We start from the raw sequence: 20991 nt of genomic DNA, 5'->3' as shown, positions 1-20991 counted from the left end.
CCTCGGAGCATTTTGAGTGTTTGTTTGTGTCATTTGGGTTTTCCTGGCCTACTTTACTGTCAGTTAAAAGAAGTGCAACAGCCCACAATGAATGCAGATAAAACCAGGATATGTCCACAAGCCTTACCCTGCTAATATACTCATGTTCTGACAGCATAATACCTCCAAGAGCTGCAGGATTTACTGGCTGTTCGCTTTGTCAGATGTTTCAGAGCTCAGGAGTGACCTAAGAATTACTTTAGCAGATCATTCATCAACTAACAGGAGATCAGTGTGTGGGATAGGGAATAGTACAGAGAGGAGCTGAAGGTAGAATGAGATAGTAAAATAGAGGAAATCAAACACATTTTCAGCTCAGCTAACCTATGCTCAAGTTCATGAACTCCAAAACTAAATATTATCTAAAGTCTCAACATACTTTCACTACTAGCAACACATGCCTCTCCGTATACACACTTGTTTTGATTTTGAAAAGCTTATTTCCATGATACCAGGCACAAGCTGCAGGAGTTTTTAATTTATTATAAAAACATTGAGGGAAATGCTGATAATTATTGTCAAGAATGAAAAGATTTGTTCCTACTTTTTCATGGAAAAGAAATGTCTCTGCAAGCAGGAAGTATTTAATAATAAGTGAACGTTGTTAATTTTGGCAAACAATGGACCTTGAGACAAATATGGGTAGATTTAGGTATTGAGTGATGAGGGCTCCACCTCAAATATATCTTTATAAGAGTAGTACACTTTCAGTGTACAATTAGTTCATATTTTTGAGGCAGCAGCACTAATCACTCCTAACAATGACTATAAATGATAGGAAGGCTGTAACAACAGGATGTCATTGCTTTGACCTATTTGAATCTTGGTTGTTTTGGATTTTGTATATTGTGCATTGGTTTTTATATTTGTAAATGTAAGTTTTATCTGTATTATTTGACTGTGTGATTGGATGTATGCTGAGTGTAAATGTCATGTAACTTGAGCTGCTGCCTGTGTTGGCCAGGACACTGTTGAAATCTCAATGAGACTCAGGTCAGACTAAAGGTCAAATAAAATAACTAAATAAAAACCTCCACTACCCTGCTGCCTAATGTACTGAAGTGCAAGACAAATATATCGTTGTTGAGTCTGTTTATTAGTTGAAGCTAAAGTGTAAGTACGAGCTAAGACCAAAACTGATCCCTGGCAAACAGAACGACACGCACTGGAAATGTCATCAGTCTGTCTTAGGGCTGCCAGACAGAGACACAGAAACAGACAACGCTTCACTCTCCTAATCACACCTACGGGGAAATATGGGTCACAGCTACGATCACTTCCACCACTGCCCAGCCCGACTGTACTTAAAATTAGTATACTCATTAGTAAATGCCAAGTACACTTAAATATAAGTACAATTATTAGCCAAGTATATTTGAACCTTTTGAATACTTTTGTTTAGTATATTTTATAAAAAGTAAACTAAAACTATACTCACTTATTTATTAGATTAAAATAAGAAGTTTACTAATAGCATCAGCGCATTGTGGTCTCAATCTGCAAAAAAAATCTGCACATTCAGCAGCCACACTCCCAATATTCATAAAGTTTTGAAAACAAATCTTCTGTAACTTCCTATGCACTTAAATCTTAAAAAAAGAATGTGTTCTTTCTTGCACTTGCATCTCATTAAATGAAAACACTCCTTTTCATAGCATTTATCTTTGATGTTTTCTCCTTGACTTAGTTTACCTTGTACCTCACTTTAGATAGAATAAATGTAAATGTAAATGACTTATATGCTATTCTTGTTGTTTCATGTCTAGATCTGTGTCTTCATTTAATGATTTCATTTTCTAGATGTTTAAATCCATCCACACATTCACATTGGTGTTTTTATCAAAACATGGGCTTTATTTTGCAAGTTGAACTATGTCCCTTCTTCTCTGTCTGTTCCTCAGGCATTGAAGCCATTTCTCTTCAGGGAAGAAAGGAGGAGACCAGTCTGCTGTCCACAGGCTTCTACGTGATAGGAAACACATCCTTGGACTTTCAGAGAGGGTCGGAAAGACAGACACTCAGGACACATGGTCCACTCAATGCTGATTACAATATCAAGGTGAAAAAAATAAAACAGCCTTAAGATGTTTGTTTTCTGATGTACATATTTAATTATATATTAGTGATACAACATAAATCAATCTATGGCATATTTCCAACATTGTAGACTATATTATACTATAGACTGAGGTTGTTTGCAGTGGGCCTTTTACAATAACAGTCTGAGAAGCCTGTTACAAATAAATAGAAAGAAATTACCTGTTTGCAGTGACTGTATTGTTGCTCAGTCCCCTTTATATTGCAGTTATACTAAATATGAAAAAAGAACATTGATCAGCTAATTTGAATATATGGATGCTGAGTCCTCTGGTTAAAAACTCGAGAGTCAAATCAGATAGGACAGTGCTCCTTTATCAAGCTTTAGAGTAATTATTCTAGCACATGTATATCAGGTGGTAGCCCTTTCTCAAAGTGGGTACAAAACAATTATATACAATTTCTAATTTTGAGCTTTGCTCCCTTTAATTTAATTGGATTTTTGTTAGCACGGCTAATTTGGCATGAGTAAGTATTAAGTACATATTAAGCATAAGGAAGTAAAGGCATCTCCATAGCAGTTTGTAATCTGTCATTTGTATTACTGTCTCTGCAGATGTTTATACCATTGCCATATTATATCATACCCCCACTCTGGTAGGACTTGTTGCAGTTATAGTAAGAACAAGCACTTCAACCACAGAGTCCGGTGTCTTTTAAACATATAGTTTTAAATTAAACAGAAGAAATTTATGTAAAAATAAAAAAATAGACTGTCCAGGTTATACCCCGCCTCTTGGCCAATGACAGCTAGGAAAGACTGCAGGCCCCTGTGACCCTGAGTGCTATAAGCTATTAAAGATAATCCATTTTGCACTGTTATTCATCACCACTCCCACTCTATAAGTCACCAAACCAGTTGACATTTAAAGGTATAAATATAAGTGATTTTTGAATTTTCTTCTAATCAATAAATCCCATAAAAACGAGCCAAACCAACAATAAATGGATCCTACTCTATGTGTATGAAAGCCTAGTAATTCTTACACCTCCATGACATTGAGCATCATTGTTGTCAACAAAAATTATTAAGGACATGTTGATGAGCCACACTGTTGTACTGGGGACATGAACACACACATGCAGTAATTTATTTCATTCAGCTCCACAATCCTTCAGTCCTGCTGGGCGTCAGTCCTTTCTTGGTGAACAATAGGTTGGGTGAAGTGGCTGTGGTTAGCTTCCAGGAGGTTTGTACACACAGTGAGGTTGGCAAATTTGTTAATACTGTGCAACCCTGTCGACAAAAATAATATATTTCCATACTGCGCTACATAAAATGTAAATACAATTTTTTTCAGTGATAAATTTAACTGCAACCAGATTTTGTGTTATGTTAACTTAATGAGCAAAACTTGACAATGACTTTAAATGGCAAGTCACACATATTACATATATCTTTTCACTAAATAATCTAGTTTTGCAGCACAAAATCCAGTTTAAGATAAAATAAATGTTTTGAACATATTATTCTTGTTTAACATGGCTTAAGATAAAAACAGTCACTTCTACAGTTCCCTACAAAAACATATTACCCATTGCAGTTTAGTTGCATATGAACAGTTTTTAGGAGGAAAGTACAGAGACTAAAACCATTCATATCATATCCAGTGTTTGATATCACTGAAATAATATGTCATCAGTGGGTTCTGAGCTTTCTGGCACAAAAAGAACAGTTTCAACATCTAATAGAATAGATGTTGAAAATTAAAGTTATGGACTATCACATTATTGGTTCTTTTTAGAATAATAGAATAGAATAATACTTTATTGATCCTTTGCAGGAAATTACTTTGTTACAGCAGCCCACTAGAACAAAGATAAAGATAATATTTTTTTAAAAGGCCATAATTCATGCAAATGATCACTATAACAGGTAACCAGCCTCTCGAGAAGGAGACAGTTTTTATGGACAGAAATTATGCACAATGTTTTTCAACAGCACAGCTCTTCTCTGAACTTGTGAGCTCAAGTTAAAGAGGTGTGTGGATGCTGCACAGCTGACTGGAGCAGGTTCTGAGGAGTCTTGAGTTAATATCACCAGGACAAAGTCTGTCCAATTCTTTCTTAACCTGAAATGACTGGAATGTTATCTTAAGCAGGTGGAGGGGCAAGACTCAGCTGAAAGGGGGGTAGACATGTAGAAGGGTTCTGGACAAAGGAGGGGTGCCATGAGGAGACTTAGCTGGTCGGGGTCATTGTCAATGGAGGGGAATGAAAAGAAAGGACGGATGTGTTGGAAATGGGGATTAAGCACTACAGACAGCTGACAGCAAAAGGAGGAGCTGTCGAATCTGTTGAAAAAGGTATTCGTGCTGTCAGCCGGCCCTGGTCTCCATCAGGCAGTGGCCCACTTTTCCGATTCAGACCCACGATCTTTCTGATGCCCGACCAGACCTGCTTCACTACATGCTGCTCCAGCTGGTGTTCCAATTACTGTCTCTAGGCTTGTCCCCTCCTAAATGTTCACCTTCAGTTCTTGCCCTTGCCTTCAGGGCATTGCCTTGACCCTGTCACCCTTCCTTTAGGCCTTTTTCTTTTGGATTAACTGACCTTTTAGTCTGCTAGTAACCCATGGTTTGTTGATGGGTAAGCATCCATTTACTTAGTATGCTGACATCAACACAGACATGGATGTAACCAGAAATGCTGAGTCCATCAGTGTCATCCCCATGTGTCACAGAAAACATCCCAGCCTTTTTGCTCCATGCAGTCCTGCAAGGAATCCTCTGCTTCCCAGTTTCAGAATTTTACAGTCCTGGCAGTGGCCAACAGGAGTGTACCTGGAAAAGATCTAATTCAATTCAATTCAATTCAATTCAATTTAATTCAACTTTATTTATATGGCGCCAATTCACAACAAAGTCATCTCAGGGCACATTGCAGAATAAAGTCAAGACTATAAAGATGCATAGACAGAACCCAACAATTCTCCCTGGAGCAAGCCGTAGGCAACAGTGGACAGGAAAAACTCCCTTTAACGGAAGAACCCTCCAGCAAAACCAGGCTCAGGGTGGGCGGCCATCTGCCTTGACCATTTGGGGTGAGTGTAAAGGGGAGAGAGAAAAGAAAAGAGCAGCAAAAGCAACAACAAAATATCAGGCAGCTTTGTAGGACCAGTAGCTGCACACTGGAAAACACACAGCTTCAAATCCCGGGGACAACCACAGAAAGGGACAGAGAGAGGGAGACAGAGAAGGAGAAAGACAACTACAGGAGAGCATAGTGGTGGAGTGGTTAGGGCTGTCAACTCACAGCTTGAAGGTCCCTGGTTTGAACCTACCAGCCAGCAGTGGCATTTCTTTGTGGAGTTTAAATGTTCTCCCCATCCTTGCGTTAGCTTCCTCTGGGTACTCCTGATTCCTCCCACAGTCCAAAGACATGCATCTTAGGTTATAATTGGTGACTCTAAATTGCCAGTAGGTGTAAATGCGAGTATGAATGGTTGTCTGTCTGTGTATGTGGGTCTGTGTCAGCCCTGAGATAGACTGGAAACCTGTCCAGGTTCCACCCTGCCTCGAACCTGGGATGGGTGTGAGGCAGCATTATGTCGTTCTAAAACCTCTCTGTACATTTCAGCATTGATGGTGCCTTTCTGGATGTGGAAGCTGCCCACGGAATTGGGACTAATGCACCCTCATACCATCAGAGATGCAGGCTTTTGAACTGTCCACTGATAACAAGCTGGATGGTCTCTCTCCTCATTCAACAGGAAACAGCATCCATTGTTTTCAAAAAGAGTTTCAAATTTTGATCTGAACAATTTTCCATTTTTCATCAGACCATTTTAAATAAGCTTTGGTCAAGAGAACAGGCCGGCGTTTCTGAATTGTGTTCACATATGGCTTCTCCTTTGGATAATACAGCTTTAAATTACATTTGTGAATTGCACAGCAATTTGTGTTAACAGACAGTGATTACTGTAAGTATTCCTGAGCCAATGCAGTGATGTCTAGTAGAGAACCATGCCTGCTATTGATGCAGTCCGGCCCGAGGGCCCCAAGGTCACGCATATCCAGTTTTGACCTTTGGTCTTCTCTCTTGTGCGCAGTGATTCCTGCTGTTCCCTGAATCATTTCATGATATTATATACTGTAGATGGTGGGATCTTCAAAATCTTAGCAATTTTACATTGGGGAACATTTTTCTAAAATTGTTCCACAATTTTTATATGCAGTTTGTTGCAGATTTGAGATCCTTTCCAATCCTTACATTCGAGAGGCTCTGCCTCTCTGAATTGTTCCTTTTATACTCAGTCATGTTACTGACCTGTTGCAAATTAACCTAATTAGTTGTCAAATGCTCCTCGGTTTGTTTTTTCATTTGCATCAATTACTTTTACAGCTTTTTGTTCCTTTCGTTCCAAGTTTTTTGAGATGTGTTGCTGCAATCAAAATCAAAATGAGCTTTTTTGGAATTAGGGTTGTACATAAAACTGTGCCATGCCACATGACTCATCCTGTATATCACTGGCATGGAATCAGTGGAGTATTCCTTTATCATGCTTCTTCTAGTCCCACGATGGTGGAACGAGCTATTACTCTGCACGCTCATCAAACTCACTCCCTTAAAAAAACAGCTGAAAACAGAACTCTTCCACACCTTCCAATGCACTTGAATCTATTTTATCTAAAAAAACTAAACAAAACTTTCTGATAGGGCTTCGATTTTTTTCTCCTTGACTTAGATTTTTGCTGCCTTGTACCTCACTTGTAAGTCGCTTTGAATAAAAACCTCTGCTAAAGGACTAAATGTAAATGTAAATTCCTTAGTAAATTCTTCTTCAATAGTAATGTCATGTTTCATGTAATTTCCTTTTTTTGCCTCTTCTATTTTGCCCTCTAATATTCTCAACATAACATGGTGTACTTCGTTTGTGCTCTTCTTCTTTCACTCAACTTGTCCAGATGAAATATGGAGGCCCAAAGAGCACAGTGGTTCAGTTTCTGTTCTATCAGCCAATCAGGTACCAATGGAGAGAAACTGACTTCTTCCCCTGCTCAGTCACCTGTGGAGGAGGTTAGGTGATCATCACTCATTTAACAGTGACTGTAATCTAACAATTTAAATAATTATTTAATATTGTTTTTTACTGCTGTGATCCTTAGCTGTTGTGCTATATTCCCAGCTTCATAGTTTCATAGTCTATTTCAAATTTCTTTTCCAGGTTATCAGCTGAACTCTGCAGAGTGTACAGATATCCGATCCAACCAGACTATGCCTGAGAACCACTGCAGCAGCTATCCTGAAAACACCAAACCTACACCAAAGCTTAAGGAGTGCAACATGGACCCCTGCCCAGAGAGGTGGGGATCACTAAAAAACCACATTTAGTGTCAGTTTTGATAACATTACGTCTAAACTCCCTAAACCACCTATATATTCTCTAAATTATCATGTTGGGGGTTCGGAGCCTGTTGCACTACAAAATAGTGGATTGGTGGGATACTTATTGCTAAGGAGGGGGGCTTGTTAATTGTCTTCCACTAATGGCAGTTCAAATTAAAAGACCTTTCCACTAGTGCCACCATTGGGCCAAGCAATGTCAACCATGTAAACCATCCTGTGCAATGTTGATTTTGAAAGTGATGGCATGGAAGCGACTCCAGAAACAACAGTGGGGTAAAAGGTAAATAGTCTGCATTTTTCTATCTAATTGGTACCCAAAGTAGTTTTCAGTACATTGCTTCTCATTCACCCATTTACTCTAACAATCACACACACTGAAACACCAATGGGGGAGCTGCTATGCAGCTGTGCTGCACTCACCAGGAGTCTTGCTAAAGGACAAGAACTTCAACATGTGACAGCAGAAGCTGAGAATTAAAACCTGCGATCGGTGGACGACTGCTCTACTTCCTGCACCACAGTTACTCCTGGGTGCAGTGTTCTGCCCAGTGAGGATGCAGCATGTGGACTGGAGGTGCTGGGTATCCTGAGCCACAGCAGCTTCTGGGATAGAGACTCATCCCTTGGCAGCAGTGCAGAAATATTAAGTTCTAAAGGTTTCAGAGCAAGGCTTCGCCTTTCGAACCAATTTGAGAAGGCAAACTATTTCTATGGCATGGAAAAGAGAAAATAACCCAAAATCTTTAATTTTAAAATTGCTAAAGTTACCATAAAAGGAAAAAGATGCAGAAAGTAAAGGCCATGAGACGTGAGGCATCTTCTGTAAACATAGTATCAGAAGTAACAAAGCATTATGTTCTGCTTGTTTTTATCATGTTATTGTATTGCTGCAGACCAAACAGCACACTGGAGGGGCTCACACATTTCATACACGCTGTTCCAAGATTCTCAGGACCTCAGTGGCTTGTATTTTGATATCATAAACTTATGATGTTTTTTGATATTTTGTCTCCTCCAGTGATGGATTCAAAGAGGTGATGCCATATGATCATTTCCAACCTCTGCCTCGGTAAGTAACACAGTACTGTCACTTCACTGCTGACATATTTCCAGACTAGACCAGGTGTTTGCTGAGATTTAACTCAGGAAGTGGCCTGGAAGAAAATGTATAAAATGTTTTATATTTGGTTGAAATTCACTTTTTAAAGCACCTTGAAGTAGCCAGAAGTAGAAGAAACAGGAAGGAGGATGTCAGTAAGAATTATGGAGAGTCTTCTCAAAATATTAAACTACTCCATCCGGGAGAGATGCTGGAAATCCTCCACACCAGAGGCTTGGAGAAATTAACACTCGAAAAAGTGACATGAAAGCCTCCTAATGCTGTTATTCTACACTTTCTTAATCGTAATAAAAATTTAAGAAGAGATACAGTAGACTAATAAAGAATAGCAGACCAAAAATCCAGGGCCATTTCCATTTCTTAGCACGTGCAAACTTAGCATTTTCCTGCAGACTACAAGCTGGAGAAGTGCTAACGAGGACGGACAAATACTTTCAAATAAATTTCAGATAACCAATCAGTTTTTCTTAGTCTATCTCAGAGTATAGAAAATGGCAGAACTTACAACAAACACCTAACACTGAGAGAACACTTCTAAACACTCTCTACTCAGTTACACTCACTGTAACTTCATTAACCTGCTGCTTTATCACAGGCCTGTGGCTCATTTGCTCACACTGCTGTGCAACAATTACTTGTTTCCTCCAAATGTGATTCAAACTTACACAATTTAAAACAACCAGATATGAGTAGAAGTTTGTCCTCAACTTAAATCATGTAGTAGTGATTTATTTTTATTGGGGTAACAAGAGAAAAGCTATAATGACAGACCTCTCTGTTTCTCACTATTATTTCTTTTATCCACCCGAGAAAAACGTTTTCAGCTTCTAGCATGCTGGTCTTATTGGGTCTCATTGGCTGTGGCAATAAGAAGCCTGTGTCCCAACTAGAAATGGGGTTTGTATTTCTGAAGTTCAGTATCATTAGATGTATTAAATTACACCTCCTTTTAGAAGAGATAATTTAGAATCTATGAACATGCAAATGTTTGCAGTTTCAGATGTTTAGGTACAGATGTCCTCTGTATGAGACAGAAAGGTCTATTCTTAGTTAACTGTATGTGCACAGAATGTCCGAATTTCTGAAATACATTCCCAGATACACAAGGTTTCAAAACTAAATGTCAGACATTTGCCCATATGTCTATTTCTTAGACTTAAATATAAAGTTAGCAGAGAGGTCAGCACATCCATTGTGAGCAGATAAATGTGCAAACAGCCTCCCAGTGTGAAACTCTGCACTTCCATCTTTTTGTACAATGACGTTCAAACAGTAAAAACTATATTTTGCAGTCAGGGTCATAGTCAGAATGTTGTACTGAGGTTACACCTATCCCACCCCCACCATTATCTAAGGAAATGTCTAAGGAAACATACCCAGAACATTATTACCACCTTGTGGTTTAAATATTGTGGTGGACCCTGTTAAATTTTCCATCCGGCCACATCAAAATTCAAACTAGCAGGTGGTATAAATGTTTTTTGGCTGATTGGTGCTTTCCGAGTTACATTATTCTATGTCCTTTTGGCAAAGTGGTGCATTAAAACCATGTAGACTCACCTGTGCATCAGTGAAATACAAACCATCAATGGATTCAATTTCAAAGTGCTCTTATTCTAACTAGATTTATGGATGTATATTCTCAATGGACATCGACAATGATGTTGTAAATCACAATCACTAGTGTGTTTGTGCGTGTGTGTGTGTGTGTGTGTGTGTGTGTGTGCGTGTGTGTGTGTGCGAGTGTGTGTTTGACTCAGATTGTGGCAAATTTCTATTATGTGTTTGTCCACCACCATCCAATCTACGACAACTAACTTCCAGTTGCTGTCAGAACAACATGAACACTTTTCAGTACATGCAATGTCTTTGGGTCATGTCTATGCTGCTGTGCCTCTCAAAAATACGCATGGTAAAGTTTATGTTAGGTACAACCATTTCCTGTCAATTCAAAGTGGGAGAAAAACTTTCTCCCATTTCATTGATTAAATGATTAAATAAGCAGTGATTTGTGTACATGCAGCTGGGAGCAGGGCCCCTGGACGCAGTGCTCGGTGTCCTGTGGTGAAGATGGTGGCTGGCAGGATCGCAGTGTGCAATGTGTGGAAGAGGACTCCCATGGACAGTTCTCTCAGGTGGAGGAGTGGAAGTGCACCCACTCCCCTAGACCTGTCACCCGACAGATCTGCAACACCTTCACCTGCCCCCAGTGGGTGGCCATGGAGTGGTCTCAGGTCAGTAAAAGTCTGTGTGTTTGTACCAGCTTCCTACATCTGAATGTGGTCTGAACTCAGCATATCTGCGCTTAATTTATTTAAAGTTTTAAGACCATCACTAAATCTTTTTTTTGTGTGTTTATTCTCTTTCTTTATAAAAATAGTAAGAGATATTGAAGAACTTGTTTTAGCATTTAGTTAAGTCTTCTGCAACAGTTTTGGTAATTTATAAATCATTTAGGCCAATTTTTCTTTTTTTGTCGTTTCGGTTTATCCCTTGAGTTCAGTGTCGCCACAGCAGATCATTGTCCGCATGTGGATTTTGCACAGTCTTTACGCCGGTTGCCCTTCCTGATGCAACCCTCCCCAATTTCTACCGGGCTTGGACCAGCACTGCACAGCTGGGGAGGGGAATGGGCTGTTGGGGGTTCAGTGTCTTGCCCAGAGACACTTCGAAATATAAATTACTATGGGGTTTTTCAAATACGTCCAAGCTTGACCATTAAAAGCTTTATATGTAAGGAGGAGGGTTTTAAATTAATTTCTAGATTTTATCGGAAGCTAATGGAGAGAAATTAATCTCACCGACCCTGTGGTCTGTGGACGACAGCGTTTACACTCCGTGCCTTTACCAACTGAGCTACAGCCGCCCCCAACTAGTGAAATATCAAACATTCATCTTCTAAGATGTAAGGATTTGCTACTTTTTGAAAACGTATCCTTGAGCTCAGTGAAACTGTGATCATCATTTCCACTATTTTCTCTACATCCTGATGATTGCCTCAAGAAGAAAGCAGAAAAAACATTGTTGTGTTTACTTTGAATGTCTTTCTTCCATTTTTTGAAATGACTAAATATTCAAACATTTCTAATATTTTGTTAGCGCTAACCCAAAAGAGATGTTACAGAACTAGAGAAATTGTTAGCAGACACCTTGACCACTTGAATCAATTGATGCTGGTTGGAAAATGAATAATATGTGTCCTACTGTGTGTGCAATGCCATCCCATCACAGTGCACTGTGACGTGTGGCCATGGTCTGCGTTACCGTGTGGTACTGTGCATCGACCATCGTGGGCAGCACATTGGAGGCTGCGAAGCTTCTCTCAAACCTCATGTGAAAGAAGACTGTCTGGTTCCTGTCGCCTGTCACAAGACCAGAGGTAGGACCCCACACCATAACAGCTGGTACTGTGTTTAATTGTAGGTATTCAATTCAATTCAACTTTATTTATATAGCGCCAATTTACAACAAAGTCATCTCAAGGCACTTTACAGAATAATGTCCAGACTACACAAGTATGTAGAAGCAACCCAACAAATCCCCCTTGAGCAAGCCATAGGCAACAGTGGAGAGGAAAAACTCCCTTTAACGGAAGAAACCTCCAGCAGAACCAGGCTCAGGGTGGGTGGCCATCTGCCTTGACCCGTTGGGGTGAGTGGAAAGTGGAGAAAGAAAAGAAAAGAGCGACGAAAAGCACCAACAAAACAACAACAAGAAGCAACAACAAGAAAAGCAACAATAAAACAACAATAAAGCAACAACAAAGCATGGTTGTAGGACACAGAATTAATGGCATACCGTGGTGACAAATAAATGTATAGAAAAAAGCTAGTTCAGTTGAGTGAGCAGTTTTAACTATAAGCTTTATCAAAAAGGAAAGTTTTAAGCCTAGTCTTAAAAGTAGAGAGGGCGTCTGCTCCCCGAATTTGGATCGGAAGCTGGTTCCACAGGAGAGGAGCTTGATAGCTAAAGGCTCTGCCTCCCATTCTACTTTTGCAAACTCTGGGAACCACAATTAAGCCTGTATTTTGGGATCGAAGTGGTCTAATCGGGCGATACAGAACTATGAGATCTTTTAAATATGATGGAGCTTGACCATTAAGAGCTTTGTATGTAAGGAGGAGGGTTTTAAATTCTATTCTAGATTTTATGGGAAACCAATGAAGAGAAGCTAGTGAAGGTGAAATATGATCTCTCTTTCCTAATCCAGTCAGCACTCTTGCTGCAGCATTTTGGATTAATTGAAGTCTTTTTAAAGAGTTATTAGGACAACCCAAGAGTAGGGAGTTACAGTAGTCCAAACTAGAAGTAACAAATGCATGGACCAGTTTTTCGGCATCACTTTGAGACAGGATGCTCCTAATTTTGGCAATGTTCCGTAGGTGGAAGAAGGCTGTTCTAGAGATTTGTCTTATATGTGACGTAAACGCCAAATCCTGGTCAAAAATAACTCCAAGGTTCCTCACCGCAGTACTGGAGGCCAAAGTTATGTCATCTAAAGTAACTACATTGTTAGACAGCATATTTCTCATGTTTTTAGGCCCAAAGAGGATGATTTCAGTTTTGTCTGAATTTAGAAGTAGGAAATTGTAGTACATCCAGGTCTTTATGTCTTTTAGAAATGCTTCAAATTTGACTAATTGGTTAGTATCTTCTGGTTTCACAGATAAATAGAGCTGGGTATCATCTGCATAGCAGTGGAAGTTTATGGAATGTTTCTTAATAATTTTGCCTAAAGGTGACATATACAGATTGAAAAGTATGGGTCCTAACACAGAGCCCTGTGGAACTCCATAACTGACTGTGGTGCATAATTCACCATCATTCATCATTAACATGAACAAGTTGGAATCTGTCTGACAGATAAGATTTAAACCAATGTAATGTGGTTCCCTTAATCACAAATCCATGTGGTCAATGGTGTCAAATGCGGCACTAAGGTCTAGTAAGACGAGTACGGACACAAGTCCATTATCTGACGCCAGGAGAAGATCATTGGAGACTTTTACCAGTGATGTTTCTGTACTGTGATGAACTGTAAATCCTGACTGAAAGTCTTCATACAACTTATTCCTGTAAAGGTGATCACATAATTGTTTTGCAACTACTTTTTCAAGGATTTTAGAAATAAACGGGAGATTTGATATTGGTCTATAGTTGGCTAAATCACCTGGATCAAGACAAGATTTTTTAAGTAATGGTTTGATTACAGCAACTTTATAGGCCTTTGGTACATAGCCAGTTTCTAAAGATAAGTTAATCAAATCTAATATGAACGTGTCTATTAAAGGTAGAACATCTTTAAGCAATTTGGTTGGAACAGGGTCTAAAAGACATGTTAGTTTTGAGGAGGCGATAGTTGAACTTAGCTCAATGAGATCTATGGGTGAAAAGCAGTCTATGATGAATTGGGGCCTTATTCTAGAGGATTCTAGAGCTGTTGTACATGAAGATCTATCTTTAATATTTGTAGGGAGGATCTGGAGGAACTGAACAAACAGCTGGGTGGATAGTAACTGTTTGTTCCATGTAGCTTGAGGTATTAAGAGCTGCGAGGTGCTTCGCTTGTGTGGTGGCAACGTTGGAAAACCCCAAGATAAGTTCATTTTTTTTGCTTAGTTCGTTTTCCAAAAGTTTGATGGTTTCTTGCAACTGCGTGAAAACGTGTACACAGTTTCAACAGACCGCCATTTCGAAACTACCTATGATCTTCTTTTTGTGGAATTCTCTGTTTGGTTTACATCAGGATCCCAGTTTCCTTCTGACTTCAGATTCTCCTAAAATGTTTGAGTACCATTCACAACATTCAAGTATGTTGTTCCAAAATTTAGATCTTTTTCTTTAGACGTTAGCAGTGGTTTTCCCTTCGTCACTGTCCCTTGAAGCCGTTTCTATACCTTATCTTTCATATAGTGAACTCATAAAAACTGACCTATATTGAGGTAAAATTGGTCTGCAGGTTTTTAGATGTTTTTCTTGGACCTTTTTTGACTTCCAGAGTAATTCATACCTGTGCTTTTGAACTATTTTTGGAAGTTTGGCCACTTCTGGGAATAATAGATAACTAATATGATATGAGAGGAGTGTGTATGTTTAAAAACAGATATATCTCAGTAATTGAAATTCATTTGTGGAATAAGCTCAGTGATGAGTTGAAGATGCTCTGCACTTATATAGCACTTTTCTACCTATTGGTACTCAAAGTCCTTTACACTGCTTCTCATTCACCCATTCACACTCACAATCACACACACACTCACACACCGATGGGGGAGCTGCTATGCAGCTGGCCAACACTCACCGGGAGCAACTAAGTTGGGGTTCAGTGTCTTGCTCAAGGACACTTTGACATGTGACTGGAGGAGCCCAGAGATTGAACCAAGAACCCTGGGATTGGCGACTGAATGCTCTACCTCCTGCACCGCTGTCACCCTTACAACAAACTACCACAAACTAAATTAAACTGAAAACGTTTGAAAAAATCAGAAGGGTTTACAGTTTTTTGTTTGTTTGTTTTTTTGCATAGCACTGTTCATACACTGGCTTTTCTTTCACCTAACTATTGGCAATACTGTTTCATTATTGTCTATGTGTTTGTGTGTGTGTGTCTGTGTGTCTTTCTGTGTGTGCGTGTGTGTGTTAAACAATAAATATTAATATCTATTTTTCCAGTACACCATTACAATAACTAGCCAATCTAATATTATTTATATGAGGATAAGGTATAAATAAAGTAGCATTGCATTATAACTTGTTTTATGCAACATAAAAAACTGTTACGGTATAAAACTACATATCTATCACACAGTACTACAAGCAGCGTGAAAATTCCATTGTGAATTTAAAAAGAATCGTATTATATACAGTAAATATAAAAAACAGGTTCAGTATTTGTTTCTGGCTTCTTTTTTGTGCATGTCTGCCCTCTTCAGATGTGTGAGATATGGTGAGCAGCACTGTAGTTAAGACCGAGGGTCAGCATCAGCTGTGCTTGTGTTCATGCTGCCCTTATTGCCCACAGTCACCATCCTGACTACAAAACAACAGGCCTCACTTACATCAGCTTACAGCACTTGGCTCTCAGTTAAGCATTTTTTTCCTGTAATACCTTCAGTGATTTGTTTGTTAAAAAATGAAGGACAAATGCCTCATACATACAGACTTTGTAACATGCAGAGGACAGCAGTCCTTTCTTTTTTCATTGACCATACACACAGTTCATAAACATGTGCTGCCAACTTGCTCCAGTGAAGTGAAAGGAAACATGTTGCTCTTTCACAAACAAGTTAGAACATTGGACAATTTTTTATTTCTGTAACTTCCATGTCTGACAGAGCAGATACAATTGTTCTGTTTTATCAAATGTATCAATCTATACTAAGTTAGAGTCAATGCTGTCTGTAACTCCTGTGTTTTTTAAGCATTAAATCTATTTCTTCTATTTCTATTTAGTTTAATTTAATCTCCAAAGACAGACATTTAAAGCCTATTGCACTCTCTTTACTTGTATCATCAGGGACTTATCAGGCTCCCTGTGTAACCGTGACCTCACTGGCTTCAATAAATTTAACCAAATTGCAAACTTAAAGTAGATGGTCTACATTTTAGCACAGACTATTTCAAATTCGTTATGATGGGCACAGAGTCAATAATGTGTAACTGTCCAAATATATACAGACCTGACTGTGAGGATGTTTAATATAGTTGCAGATTACACAGCAAAGCATTATACTGGCAGTGATGAATATCTGTAATTTTAACATATCTCTCAGTGGTGAGTTTGATAGCTGCCTGCAGTCATCGGTCAGATAAAGAGAGGAGAGATGCTTGTTTATGGAAGCAGTAGACAGCAGCCAGTATTTTACCAGTACCTCAGAGCTCATAACCATGACACCAGAACACAGGAAATCATTATATTGACTTAGAACAGAGGAAGACCTTACTATTGGAATGAGCTTAGTAAGTAGGGACCATTGAGAGCATCCTGAGCAGCTGCATCACTGCCTGGTTTGGGAACTGCACCGTAGCGGATCGCAAGACCCTACAGAGGATAGTGAGGACAGCTGAGAAGATCATCGGAGTCTCTCTGCCCTCTATTATGCACATTTACACAACACGATGCATCCGCAAAGCCAACAGCATTGTGGACGACCCCAAACACCCATCACACACACTCTTTACACTCCTGCCATCAGGAAAGAGGTTCTGAAGCATTCGGGCCACCACATCCAGACTATGCAACAGTTTTCAATTCTACATTTACCGCACTACACTGTTTACCTGCTGTTTTTTGCACATTCCAATGCAATTGCACTGTTTACATGCTGGACATTTAAATGCACTATACCGTTTACATGCTGCTCTTTTTACACCCCTAGCACACTTGACTGTACTGTACTGTACTGTAAAATAGTATACAGTAGGTTTACTGGTCGGCACTGTCTTGGGTTTTGTGTCCTGTCCTGTGTTACTTGTGTTGTCTGTCTACACTGTCTGTCTGTACTGTTTTTCGTCTGCACTGTTTACACTTGGTTGCACTCGATGCACTTTACTATAGCTTGGGTTGTTTGTAGCACCTTGGTTCTTGGAGGAACGTTATCTCGTTTCTACTGTGTACTGTGAACCACTGTGTATAGTAGAAATGACAATAAAAGCCACTTGACTTGACTTGACTTGACTTGAAGTAAAAGCTTTACATAATGCTTTAGTATTATTCATCAGTTTTTTTAGGCCTAAGAATAGGAAGAATATGCATCACTTTTGATTAATGTGGGACCAATGTCTGGATGTCTGGAGTGTAATTCATTTTCTTTCAATTTGTCAGAATCTCTGCCAGTGGAGGCCAAGGCACCCTGGTTAAAACAAGCCCATGAACTGGAGGAACACCATACTGCTACAGAGGACCCCACGTAAGAACACACACCCACTCATTTAGACAAATGAATTTAAAGGTGATTCCAGTTTTACATCTTCAGATCAAATGGCTGCCAGAGGTTTTGTGTGTTAGCCGAGCAACAGATCCTCGTAAATTAAGTTTTGTTTTACAGAGTTCACCCAACTCAGGTGCTCTCTGAGTCATACCAGCTTAGATGCCTCTTCATACAGGACTCATTCTCAGCACTAATCTCACTGCATATCAATAGAGAAAACAGCTGGTTGTTTTCTGTGTTTGTTTCATTTGGTTACATGATGTTGTCTAAGGTATTTCTTTAGTTGTTATGCTTCTTCCTGACTGGCAACTATATTTGTACAAAATGGCGGAAACAGTATTTATATAGTTTGTACACTCATTGTTTGCACACAAAGATAACTAAAAGCCCACAAACACACTCTCACACACAAACACATACCCTGTGTTTAAAAAGAAATTGTAAAGCACTCATGTGAGTTTCATCTATAAAGAGTAACCATCAGCTCTTCTCAGAGTGGGCACTCACCATTTATTCCTCATTTATTGACACAGACCATTATCAACAGTCAGAGAGCTCTGATATAAGATCCATTACGTTCTGTGTATGTTTCAGTTCTAACAGTAGGCAGCAGTAAACAAGCAGTATTTCCAGATCCCATGCTTCAGATATTATCACCCTATTCACTTTCCATATCACATGTTATCAGCACAGTAGCTATGGGCCAATAGATCCCTGCTCCACATGCTAGTAGGCTCAGTAGGTAATTTTTATGAAATATTATGCAATGTTGTTGTTGGTGTTTTTGGCACAACTACACACACTTAGGCACTTAGCATATCTGTTTCCCTCTGTCTCTCCTTCTCTCACTTGCTATGTCATGATCTGGCCCTCAATTCCACTTCCTGTTTTGAACTTTTACTTTGTAGCCTTTTTCTCCGCTTCCTGTCCCCTGTTCATTTCTTCCAGCCTTACCATTCATCACCACTCATAATCGTTTACACCTGTTCCCTTCACTATTTAAGTCCTGCCTTCCCCACAGTTCCCTGTCAGATCTTCACCAAATTTCCTGGAAAAAAAACACACTGGTCTGGTGACTCTACCTGACTTTCAGAACAACAACCATGTAGCAAACAACCATGTAGCTTTATGTCTGTTCCATGTTGTGTGTGCGCACCGCTGTTTTATGATTTACTCCTGTTTTTTCTTTGTACCTGGTTAGTGTCAACTTTTTGAGTTGGTTACCTTTTCTGTGCGTATACTTGTTAATATTTAGTTTTCCCAATTCCCCCGTCTCACTCGCAGTCAGTGCACCCAGTTCCCCCAGATTTACCTGACATGTGTTTTGAATTCCTGACTCCTGTTTTTGAACACTTTTTGATTTAAGGTAGTATTTGTGTTTGATGTGTAGTAGCGTGCTGTGTTTTATTTTCTCCTCCCAGGAGCGAATTTAAGTTAGTCTTTGAGTTTCTCCATCAATAAATCTGTTAATTTACGCCCTCCCACTATCTCTTCACTTGGGTGTATCTGTATAAAAATCCCTACATGCTCAGTGTGTCTCATAGTTTTTCCCCTGCCTCCTTTAGCAATAATGATATCTGTTACAAATGTAAGGTTTATGGAGGCAAGGCTCACAGAATTGGAATCGGAGGTCCAAAGCATGGAAAATGATCTACCTAGTCAGGCCCCAGTACCGGTGCAGACCGCCCGTGTTAGTTGTTCCCAGCAGGAACGCCTGGGAAGCTAGTCCGGCTGGTTTAGAGTTTGTGAAAGATGTAATGCGAAACCGATGCTCGAGGTTCATCCCCAGTTTGTTCGCATTTCAAATCAGTTTTTCCCAGTCAGCGATTGAGAAACCAACTCTAGTAATTGGCAGCTCTATAGTCAGAAATGTGAACTTAGAGACTCTAACATCCATAGTCAAAGTATTCCGGGGGCCAGAGCAGGCAACATTGAGGCATATTTGAAACTCCTAAATAAAGATAAAAGTAAATACACTAGGATGATTATTCACACAGGAGTTAATGATCCATAAGGTCACTAAGATGAATGTTGAATCCTGTGTAACTTTGCCAAAACAATGTCGGACTCTGTAGGTTTCTCTATACTTCTGCCAAATCTGACCACTGATGGCATGTACAGCTGCATGTTGTCATTTAAATGCTGGCTGTCTAAGTGTAGACATGTAGGCTAGTTAGATAATTGGAAACATTTTGGGGGAAAACCTACGCTGATTAAGAGACATAGCAACCATTCGACTTTAGATGGTGCAGCTGTCTTATCTAGAAATATGGCTGGTTTTATTAGACAACCAAAAGTATGACGATCCAGAGTTGAGCCTAGGATGCAGAGATCCAGTCCTACACGCCTCTCTCCTATACGTCAACCCCTCACAACTCCCAAAAACCTATAGAGACTGTTTGTTCCCTGACCAACTAAATTATATAAACCAAAAATGAGCAAGAGGACTTAATCATGATAACCTAATAAACGACTATCAGTCTTACAGTACAAAACCCCAAAACAATTAAATGTGGATTATTAAATATGAGATCTCTCTCTTCTAAATCTCTATTAGTAAATGACTTAAAAAATTCAATTTATTTTGTCTTACTGAAACTGGGTTGCATTAGAAAGAATAGGTAAGTCTAAATGAGTCAACCCCCCCAAGTCATATCAAAATGTATCAAATTCCAAGAAGCTCAGGCCGAGGTGGAGGAGTCTCCCTCCTCTGTCTCCCTCTCTGTCCCTTTCTGCAGGTGTCCACAGCTTTGAAGCTGTGCATCTTCCAGCGTGCAGCTACTGGTCCAACCAACCTGCCCAATATTTTGTTGTTGCTCTTTTCTTTTCACACTTCACTTTCCACTCACCCAAACCGGTCAAGGCAGCTGGCCGCCCACCCTGAGCCTGGTTCTGCTGGAGGTTTCTTCCGTCAAAGGGAGTTTTTCTCTCCACTGTTGCCCCCTCAAGGGGGATTTGTTCGGGGATTTGTTTACAATCTTGACTTTATTCTGTAAAGTGCCTTGAGATGACTTTGTTGTGAATTGGCGCTATATAAATAAAGTTGAATTTAATCTTAATGTAAAGAGGTGCTTTGAGTTGAATGATTTTGACTAGGGCTCAACATATTTGCTAACAGGAGAAGACAAAGCATCTAATTTCTTTCCATCCATTATCTGTAAGTGCAGGAGTCTATCCCAGCTGTCATTAGGTACACTCTGGACATGTTCCCAGTCTATCTCAGGGCCAACGTAGAGAGACAACCATTCACACCTACAGGCAATTTGGAGTCACCAATTAACTTAACATGCATGTCTTTGGACTGTGGGAAGAAACTGGGGTACTGAGGAAACCCATGCAAGCACAGGGAGAACATATAAACTCCACACATCTCACACAGGTCTGCCAGGGATGCAAACCCTCCACCTTCTAGATGGTGCCAGCACTAACCCCTCCACCACTGTGCTGCCTCAATCT

General features: G+C 39.7%; 1 protein-coding gene across 6 annotated transcripts in view; it reads left to right on the top strand.

The window, feature by feature from the left end:
- Nucleotides 1-20991, top strand: part of adamtsl3 (ADAMTS-like 3) — a 246013-nt gene that overhangs the window by 182784 nt on the left and 42238 nt on the right. For 5 of the 6 annotated variants that reach the window (XM_067494183.1, XM_067494161.1, XM_067494172.1 and 2 more), the window contains 7 exons: nucleotides 1941-2098; nucleotides 7044-7155; nucleotides 7304-7442; nucleotides 8504-8554; nucleotides 10629-10839; nucleotides 11837-11984; nucleotides 17430-17514. In XM_067494183.1, the coding sequence (XP_067350284.1) occupies nucleotides 1941-2098; nucleotides 7044-7155; nucleotides 7304-7442; nucleotides 8504-8554; nucleotides 10629-10839; nucleotides 11837-11984; nucleotides 17430-17514 (904 nt within the window). Of the gene's footprint in view, nucleotides 1-1940; nucleotides 2099-7043; nucleotides 7156-7303; nucleotides 7443-8503; nucleotides 8555-10628; nucleotides 10840-11836; nucleotides 11985-17429; nucleotides 17519-20991 lie in introns of those variants that run through there. The other variant, XM_067494213.1, reaches the window with a different exon arrangement.

This window comes from Channa argus, chromosome 2, assembly GCF_033026475.1.
Source record: "Channa argus isolate prfri chromosome 2, Channa argus male v1.0, whole genome shotgun sequence".
In the NCBI taxonomy this organism is placed as follows: domain Eukaryota; kingdom Metazoa; phylum Chordata; class Actinopteri; order Anabantiformes; family Channidae; genus Channa; species Channa argus.
The sequence above is the reverse complement of the archived record's forward strand: the minus strand, read 5'-3'. Positions and strand labels throughout refer to the sequence as shown.